General features: G+C 37.1%; 1 protein-coding gene across 7 annotated transcripts in view; it reads right to left on the bottom strand.

Moving 5' to 3' along the window:
* Nucleotides 1-571: 571 nt before the first annotated feature.
* The window catches only part of KCNIP4 (potassium voltage-gated channel interacting protein 4), a 392050-nt gene continuing 382604 nt past the window's right edge, over nucleotides 572-10017 (bottom strand). For all 7 annotated transcript variants that reach the window (XM_066317171.1, XM_066317165.1, XM_066317167.1 and 4 more), the window contains 3 exons: nucleotides 9058-9162; nucleotides 8416-8478; nucleotides 572-1979 (listed from right to left, as the gene is read on the bottom strand). In XM_066317171.1, coding sequence (XP_066173268.1) covers nucleotides 1932-1979; nucleotides 8416-8478; nucleotides 9058-9162 — 216 coding nt within the window. In that variant the 3' untranslated portion in view covers nucleotides 572-1931. The remainder of the gene's footprint in view (nucleotides 1980-8415; nucleotides 8479-9057; nucleotides 9163-10017) is intronic.

The raw sequence follows: 10017 nt of genomic DNA, 5'->3' as shown, positions 1-10017 counted from the left end.
TCTTGTAATAAATACTGTTCAGGGACCTGTTGTATTTGAGTACACTGTGAGGGAGAGTTAACTGAAGTAAAAAAAAATTTGTAGAGAATATTTTCCCCTGAGGAATAATCAATTCTGGCATTAAAAGTTGTTGGAAAGGATGTTTTTTGTCATAAGAAGATTCAGATGCATGGAGTATTAATAAAAGTCTTTCATGTAAACGTGATTTCAGAAGTTGTTTTTTTTAAATTACCACGGCCTGACTAAAATTCAACTTCAGGTCTGATCTCTGCCAAGATCAGCACTCTGATAAGTTAAGATGAATGTATTTATGCTTTAAAAAAATTTCTTCCATAAGCATTTTTGCCAGCTGGTATTTATCAACTCAAAAAATTGATCATGGTCCTTTTTTTCTTCATGTTTACTTTATTTTTTTTTTACAAAATGTGCACATTTAGTTTACACAAACACGCTACAGCAGATTTCAAGTGTACATGTATTGTACTACTCTTATCCTACACTGGTGATAGCAGAGCAGCCTTCCACATGCCTCTACCATTCCATCTCTACACCAGAATAGATACCTGATTTATTTTTACAAAAGAATACTTGTAACCTTCTCTCTACTTCATTAATCCCCTTTCAGACTTTCTGCAGCAATGTCACAATGAAGATTGGCCTATCTCTGATAGCATTTCACCTATTTTGAAGTATTGGTGTAGACTCTGTGGACAGTATATCTTAAAAATTACATGATGGAGGGGCACTGTTGTATTTTATATGCATACATTTTTAGAAGAATCTTTCTAGGTTCAGAATTAAGTAGCTCCAATCTTAATGAAGAAATGATCTTAAAAAATGTAAAGCATTTATCACATATAGATAATATATAGCTAAAGTTTTCATTGTTTTCCTGGTTCTGTCTCATAGTTTAAGGTACTACAAAAAGATGAAATGGATGGTAGCCTCTAGCAGTCATTATTATTAGATGTTACTATGTAGTGATGCTCATTCTCAGCACTAAAGTGGGATGGCAGTTTCAAAAGTTCATTTCTGCCTTTTTCTTCATTAAAGGCAGAAGACACATACTTAGGAAAGCATTGTTAGGATCCAGTTAAGGTTTCTTTATGAAAATTGGAAGTCAGAAGATCCTTAATTTTAAGCCAAGAGCTTTGCAGACACATTCAAGAATTAAAAATACACTGTGTAAGACTCCTGATATTCATATCATGATAAACTAATTGCAGATTTATCAGGTGAGATTGAGAGAAGCTTACTTATATTTTTTAGGGAATAAGAATACCCATAAGGATTTTTTTTTCAATAACAGTTTTTGCTCTCAAGTTACCTGTTTAGTTATGTTTGGTTTTTTGGGGTTTTTTTCTGAAGAGAAAAACAAGTCAAAGTTGGAAGGCAATTGTATCAAGGTGTGCATTGCACATTGATTACAGTATTTTAACTCAAAATATTATTCAAAAATGAGGACTACACCATAGAAATACGAGAGGAAAATAAATTGTAATGCCTCTGTATAAATTAGAAGCTAGAGATTTAAGAAATATACTTCAACACCTGGAGCTTAGTCCAGTACAAATGAGTAGCAAAACTAAGACTATTTATTTAATCTCCTTGTGATTTTATCTATTTTAACTAGGGATGGGAATGATATTAAAGGTGCATAATGTCAGTTTTATTTTGTTTGAGTTTGTAGTAAGAACCTGATTTTTCAGTACAGTCCTATTGACTAAGTAGCCACTGTGGAAGTGCTAGCCTGTATAATTTAGAAAGGGTTTTTTGTTGGGAAGAGTTTATAATAAAAAATTTACTTGCATAATACATGTCTCAGTGTAAAGCTGAGTAACTTTATTTATGATAAAGTGGGAAATCCATTTTTTAGATAATGTTGCAGAATAGCTCATATTTGTCCATTAGTTGTAGACCTAATGTCTTCATTAAATCACATTTTCGAAGAGCTGCATGGATCGCATTATATTCTCATCCTGTAGGAAAAGACAACACAATACCAAAAATCACACACCATTACAAATGTAGTTGGTGGATATCTATACTGAAACGTGGTGGAACATTTTAGTTAATTGCAACTTTTTTTTTTCAGCTTTTTTTGAGAAATAATTAGCAGAACAAGGTTGTTAATGGATCCATGTTGAAATAAGATTTTCTATAAATTAATTAAACCAAAACTACTCTGTCAAGACTACAATAGCATTATAAGAAAATTAGATCTGTAACATTTCTCAGGTTATCAGTTTTATTCAGGATAACAATACACCTACACAATAAATATGCATGGAATAGTTATATAAAGTGTGAATCTGTACATTTAATTGCTAGTCCTGTGCACAGTACACAGGATCCTTTTTGCAATCCTAGGGCTTCAGCTGCATTGTTAGGGATTACTAAGAAAATCAGACAAGAGTGCACCATTGCAGAAGCCAAAATCAGTCATTTAGACAAGTATCACCACAACACTCTTCAGCTCCTCAATTCAGATTTTCTGTGTGTTCACACTGAAAGATGACTGTTTCTAAATGCTACTTCTGCTTTCTGATTGCTTTGCATTAGATAATGCAAATTTCTAACAAAATTTTAATCTTTCAAGTTTCTTTATTATACCAGTTCATCACTCTGTACTCCAGATTTTATCAGTAGGTAATTCTCACCACAGCAGTCAGCAAAAAATACGTTTCTTTGTATGCTTTACCTTTCAGTGTATAGAAGAAAGTGTTACTTACAGTAGCCCATATTTGTTGGTGTTTCTGCATCAACAGTTGCTAACACAATATGTGTACAAAACATGTACAATATGTATACATAAACGGTATGTATACACAATACAAGAGTATTACATGCTCATTTAGCATTTCCTGGTCTCCACTGCAATGATCCCTCTCTTTGATACTTTCTTCAGAGATAATATAGCCATCTTTAATTCTGATGAATAAAAAGACTGAATTATGGATTATTTTTGGATGTGTCATGAAAGATGTGCATCAAAAACGCACTTCTTAGAAGGGTTGTCTCAATAGTATTCTCCACTACCATAAGTGTGTGAGATTTCTGTACATTAATCTTCCAGTGACACATGCTCAGTATCAATTTCCACTTAAATTAGTCACTGTTCAGTCTAGTGGGTGATTTGCTTTGTAGAAAATGACAAGTCTGAATAATTAGCTTAATTTATGTTATGAAACATGCACAGTGGGGTTTTTTATCTGTGATTCTGTATGTCATCTGAAGTGATCCTGCTGTAAGGAATGATCTGTGTGCTATTTTGTACAATAAAATAACTTATGGAAGCAATGATATGTAATTTCAAAGATACACTATTTAGGCTAATGCTTAAGGATTTTGTATAGCAAAGCTACTATATTAAACAGAAAGTTAAAATAAACTATCTTTTTCCTCACTGCATTGCTTTGGAACATCAATGAACTAGTGAATGCCACTGATATAAGGTTAATGGTTTAACTGTGATTTAACTTAAATTACTTGTCATATAATTAGTACAAATATTTTTCTATATACATTAGCAACTAAGCTCAGCAAATGTGCAAGCAAACAACATGCTCTGAATCTGCAAATTTTTTGACACTTCCTACCAATGTTATTATATATATATCATCATGAATGAAGCTGGTAGTTTTCTAAAATCAAATCTATATTTCTGAGGTTGGATGTTCCTTTACTGAAGATTTCCAACGCCATTCCCTTAGTTAGTCAAATGAGAAGAGTCTTCACAATAAAATACAGACGTGTCATAATATTTTGAACATGATAAGTTTTAGTAGCTTTTTTCCCTCCATCTTTTAAAAAATAAAACCAGAAAAACCCCAGATGCTTGCATTGGAGTTCTTTGGCAAGTGTATCTTTTTCATTTGCCTCTTTTTTCAGTACATTTTTCTACACAAATTTTCATATTAGACTTGTTAAACGGTTCCTAACTCAAGACAAAGAGAGGTGTTAGTGCATATGAAGCACTTTCCATATGACTCACAAACCTGGATGAATGAACTTTGGCAGGCCTGACCTACCTTTAATCCAGTTTTTGGTAGGTTTGAAATGGTTTCTTTGCTGTTTTCAGAGTAGCCCAAATCAGCATTGTGTATGGAGAGGGTAATTCCTGCAGAGAATACCTGTTCCAGAGGCCTTTTTCTCATTATCCAAAGGACCTGTGTCACTCACCCTGACTGTCACCTGTGCACCGTGCATGCCTTAGTCCTTTGACTCTGCTCTTGGTGGTGCTGCTGTAGATACGAAGCAATGCCCACGTCAGACCATTCTCCACTGGCACCAATCAGTGAAAGGAGGCAGGTGAGGAACTGGGAAGTGGCCAGCTCTTGAGGTAGCCCCACTCTTGTTTCCCAAGACCCAGATCTGCTCTTTGGTAATTTATGTGAAGCCAGACAAATGGCCACCACTTTCTGGGACTCAGTCTGGTATAAGTAGGACAGCATAGTCCATATCTCCTGTGGCAGCAGACAGACTGCTGGAGTCTGGATGGCAGACTGACATTCAAATGTATGTGGTGTAGGGAGGGCAGGGAAATGAGGTCAAATACATTCCCATGCAGGGGGAAATGGGCCACTGAATAACCGAATCAATATGATTCCAACAGAAGCCATTTATTGTTTACATTACATGCCAGATATAGATTCTAGGTCTACTGTCCATGTGGGCACACATTTCTGGGTTGGCTAAACTGCTTCTTCATGAGGCAGGCACACATCCTTCAGGACACCCAATTGGTCAAGCATCCATCCTCACACTGTGTTTCCCCTATCTAGGGTTTACATTTTTTGCAGACATTTTCTCAGGCTCTCCTCTTATTTTTGATCCTTTTGTTTTCTCAGTAAATTTGATGAATTCCTGAAAGATCTAACAACAAAACTGCAGGTGGTTTGATAATATTACTCACAATCAGTTTGTCTGGTGCATCAGAATGGCCTGTTATACAGATATGTTGCTACATTCCCTAAGAGAGCGAGGGGATGAGGGGAAGCACCATTCTACTCAGATTCTTCTACCCAGTGTCCAGAGAAGACAGCGCTCAAAGCCTGAATGCTTTATAATTCCCTAGATAACTGTTTCAACACTTTTTGAATGGACAGGCCATTCTTTGCAATTGGACTGTGAATTAAGAGCCTTGAACCACCTGTATACCTCAGGCTGTACAGTGCCACTGCACAACACCACAATTTTTTTAAAAGGCACACGTGTAAAATGAGTGTTTAAGAACACACCAGTCTCTTGATGCTACCAAAAAAAATCTCAGGAACATACCCCAGGAACCTGAAGTAGAACCTCTGTCGAAAGGTGTTTTGCTGTGTTCCTTCTTGCTTGTAAAGTAAGAAGGCCATGTTTTCTTTAGTTATTGCAAAACAGGAGTAAAAGGGATATTCTTCTGAAACTCACTAATTTGGCTTGCAATTCGAAGTAGAGGAATGCCAGTTCTTGGACACTGGCAAATCTTGCCTGGGATAACTTTAAAAGAAAAGGCTCCTGCAGCTACTTTCCTTGGCAGAACACATTTCAGGTCTATGTAAGGATTCACACCTTACTTTTTTAGATCTCATGCCTATGTTAAGAAAAGGTTCTCCTGCAGCTGTTTTTAAAATCAGCAGCCATGTTCCTTTGTAAAATATATAATCCTGAAAGGAGCAAAGCCACATTAACTCTGGAGAGCTGCACCATGGAAAGAGACCTGGGGGTGTTAGTCAGTGGAAAGCTGGATACGAGCCAGCAGTGCCCTGGCAGCCAGGAGAGCCAGCCCTGTCCTAGGGGGCATCAGCCACAGCATCACCAGCCAGGCAAGGGAGGGGATTGTCCTCTCTGCTCTGAGCTGGGGCAGCCTCACCTTGAAAATTGCAGTTTTAGGTGCCACAATATAAGAAAAACATAAAGCTATTAGAGAAAATCCGAAGGAGCCCATAAGGATGGTGAAGGCTCTGGAGGGGAAGCCATATGAGAAGCAGATGAAGTCACTTGGTCTTTTCAGCCTGGAGGAGATTGAGTAACTCCTCAGTAACTCACTGCAGTTACAACTTCCTCATGGTGGGAAGAGGAGCAGCAGACACTGACATCTTCACTGTGGTGGTCAGTAACAGGACCTGGGGGAATTGCCTGCAGTTTGTCAGGGAAGGTTAGGTTGGATATAAGGAAAAGGTTCTTCACCCAGAGAATGGCTGGATGTTGGAACAGGCTCCCCAGGGCAGTGGTCACAGCTCCAAGCCTGACAGAGTTCAAGAAGCTTTTGCACAGTGCTCTCTTGGGCACATGATGTGACTCTTGGGCTCTCCTGCACAGGGCCAGGAACTGGAATTTATCCTGATAGGTCTCTTCCAACTCAGTATATTCTACAATTATATGAATCCTAACCTCTAACCTCATTTCTAAAACCAAGTCTCAATATAAACATGAATTATGCACTTTAAAGCACAGAAGTCTTAAGAGAACCATTCTTAATTGGCAGAGAGACAAAATTTAGGCAGAAAGACACTTTTTGTATCAAAAAAACATAGCCACCACTGAAGTTAAAAGCAAGGGAAGGTGAGATAAGTAGCATGATGACAATTGTAACATTCTGTAGCATTGTGTCTCCATCATGTCACAATTTAGAGAGCATCTCTCTCACATGTATTCTGAGTACTTAGACTAGGTAAATAAATCTTCTAACAGACTTGAGAGACAGAATTGCACTGGATAATGAGAGCTGGTGATTCCTTACTAAAGGTATTAATTTTCTTTGTAAATAAATCACTCAGCCCATCACCATAATTGCTGTCATATGCAGATTAATGTGTCATTTAGCTTCTGGAATGCTACAGACTTCAGCTTAGAAAGTAATCTCATCTCTGTTTCTGATGATCACACAGTGTTACCAGAGGAAATGCCTTTTGTTGGCATTGAGCACAACAGACAAGCTGGAACCATGGTCAGTGCAACAGAGCACTGCTGACAGATGAGACACTACCCAATGCCTGTTGCTAAGGATACACAGAACAGCCAGTTAGCATAGCTCTGGGTTGTCTTTCATCCCCCAAAATCAGTGGATTAAAATCAAACAAAGTATTGCTTGCTAGGTAGCTGGGCTCATAAGAGGAACTCCTATGAATAGCTACAGATGCATATAAGAATGGACTGCTTCTAGAGCATCTTTGAGCATCTAGAGATTTCCCTATTCCAAATAGTAAAAAAACTATCACTCATTAAATGCATTTATTTTGATAGTCTTGTTACATTCTGTCTCTTTATTACTTTGTTCTTGATATAGAAAATAAGAAGCAAGAAGCAAGGGTTATATTGATGGACTCTGTCAGCTTTGTATTAATCAGTCTGCTGGGCAAGGTACCAGTAGACCACTACTACAGCTTCTTCAATTTGTCACTGTAACAAATAGTATCAGGCTTACTTGCCATATCAATTTACATAATGTAATCAGGCCTATCATATTCACTATATCTAATGTGATGCAACAACCTTGATCTTGGTCCTGTGTAGAGCCAGGAATTTGACTCAGTGATCCTGGTGGGTGCCTTCCAACTGAGCATATTCTATGATTCTATGAACCTCTTCTCATGCCAAAGACTAATCATTCTTATTTTATACTCTTGCATGTTTCTTTTTCTTGCAAATTTTAACTGCAAAATTAACAGGATTTCCTTAAATTTATGAAAATGCAACTTACATTTCCTCATATCATCTACTGGCCTGAGAACAAGCTCGTTTCTGAAGCACAGAGGAGCAAAAACTATCTGCAACTCCTGCTTCAGACAAAATCCTGGCTGTAGGGCCAAGAGCTGCTTCCAGCAGCTGAAAGAAACTGACAGCCACCTGGGTATCCTAAAGGTTTGTTGCTGATAATCACAATCAGTTCACATCCCTGCCTCGGTGTGAACTTTTCTGCTGTTAACTCTTACCATCCATCACCTTGCAAACTCCTTGCATTCTCTTTATATAAGGCTTCACTGCCTATAAGCACATCACTGAGAACTCACTGAGAAACTCACCCATAGATGATGAATTTTCAGGCAATATTAATATTGCCATTATTATATGCCAGTTGTGACAAAACTGTGTGCTCCAGCACGGGCAGAAAATAGGAATAAATATTTTGTTGAATGTCAAGAAACCTTTTTCTACCAAGTGCAAATACACTATTAAAGAAAGAAAGCATATTGGCACAGTTGCCTAGTAAGGGATGACAGCTTGTATACAACAGCTCTTCTGCAGATTCAGGCCACAAATTTATTTCCACCATTTAGTGTTTCTGTGTAATCGTGTATACAGATACTCTACCTTGGGAAAATGCTGTCTCTGGCTTTAAGATCACCTTCACTGGTACTCCAGAAATGTGTAAAGAGCTATGATGTAAATAGCCAACAGATACACATTCACTACTTAACATTGAATACTTACTTTCTGGCAGCTCTCAATGAATTCATCTATGGTAACTACTCCATCTTTGTTCTTGTCCATTTTCTGTATTAAAAAAAAAAAAAAAAAAAAAAAAAAAAAAAAGGAATTGGGTTTGTATGGCCAAGCTTTGGTAGCAGGAAGTCTACAGTGAGAAGCTGCCAGAAGCTTCCCCCGTGTGCAGCAGAGCCTATGCCAGCCAGCTCCAGGACCAGCTGCTGGCCAAGGCTGAGCCCATCAGGAATGATAGATACCCTCTTGAATCCTTTGTTAGATTTTCTCTCCCCTGTTCAGTTGAGGGGGGAAGTGAGAGAGAGGCTTTGGTGGGTGTCTGGCATCCAGACAGGGTCAACCCACTACAGCATGCTTCTCCACCCAAATTCCTGTGTAAAACAAGTCCTTTTCATTATTCATTTCAGTTATATGTCAGCCTAGGAACAACCAGTTCAAAAATCATAGTGTGTGGACTGTGCTTACAGAGCTTGTTGTTGAAAAAACAGGGTGTAATAAGTATACCTGGGAAATTTGGGATGGAACCATAGAATAGAAAGGATTACAGAACTGGAAGGGTATATTGTAACAATGAAAATCTTTCTTTACCTGCTCAAAGAGCAAGTTTTTTGGCTTCCATGTTACCTAACCTACCTGGAAAAATGTTTCCACATGTTGTCTAGGTGCATCTTCTTTGAGAACAGGATAGGTGCATTTCCCCATCATATCGTATATTGCTTTCATGATATCAAGCATTTCCTGAAGAGGAAAAACATTACGTTTCTGCAATGTAATGTGCATTGCAGACACTGCTTTAACTCAGAACATAAATATTTTTTAGGATTTACATTTTAGAATAAAATCTTGGAATCCGCCTATTTTTATTTTTTTTTTTTACTGAACAGCTTCAAGGAGAAAGCACTTAATTCCTAGAAATTCTAGCATCTGATTACATACATAGATGTATGATTTCCATTTTAAATTATTTATAACATGTGCAAGTTCATGCATTGTGGGAAGAATCTCCCAATGGCTTATGAATAAAAATAAAAAGGAAAAGAAGTTCCGTAACAGCAAGTGAATGGCCAAAGCACATCAGGTTCTTCCCTAAAGAAAATAAAAACACCCATGCACACACCTGCACTTATGCAGAGTTCTCCTTTTATATCAAAATCTTTGAATTTTGTTTAGTGGCTCCTGAAAATTTTAATAATTATAAAAACAAGTCATCTGTAGTATGCTAAAAAATATTCTATAGATTACTGTTTTATAATGATCCTGAAGCATTTTCTAAAAGTGTAAAATTTTAAGTGTAATTTATATATTTGCATAAGCCCAACTTAAAAAAAATTATTTTGATGAAAGTGCTCATTTAGTCCCACTTATTTTGTGTTTGAATCCTTGCAGAAAAAAAGATATAGGATTCTTTCTTTATAAATTCTGTTTCAAGTTAAAATTATTAGAAGTAGATTTATAAAATAAATAACAATTATTGTCCACATAATTAATTCATTTTTGTCCAAATATCCTACCAATCTATTCTAGGGACTGTATGGCCAAATACATAGGCAGAAGTTGAAGCCAACTCCTTCTGTACCTATTATGTTCAGAAAC

This window comes from Sylvia atricapilla, chromosome 4, assembly GCF_009819655.1.
Source record: "Sylvia atricapilla isolate bSylAtr1 chromosome 4, bSylAtr1.pri, whole genome shotgun sequence".
Classification (NCBI taxonomy): Eukaryota; Metazoa; Chordata; class Aves; order Passeriformes; family Sylviidae; genus Sylvia; species Sylvia atricapilla.
The sequence above is the reverse complement of the archived record's forward strand: the minus strand, read 5'-3'. Positions and strand labels throughout refer to the sequence as shown.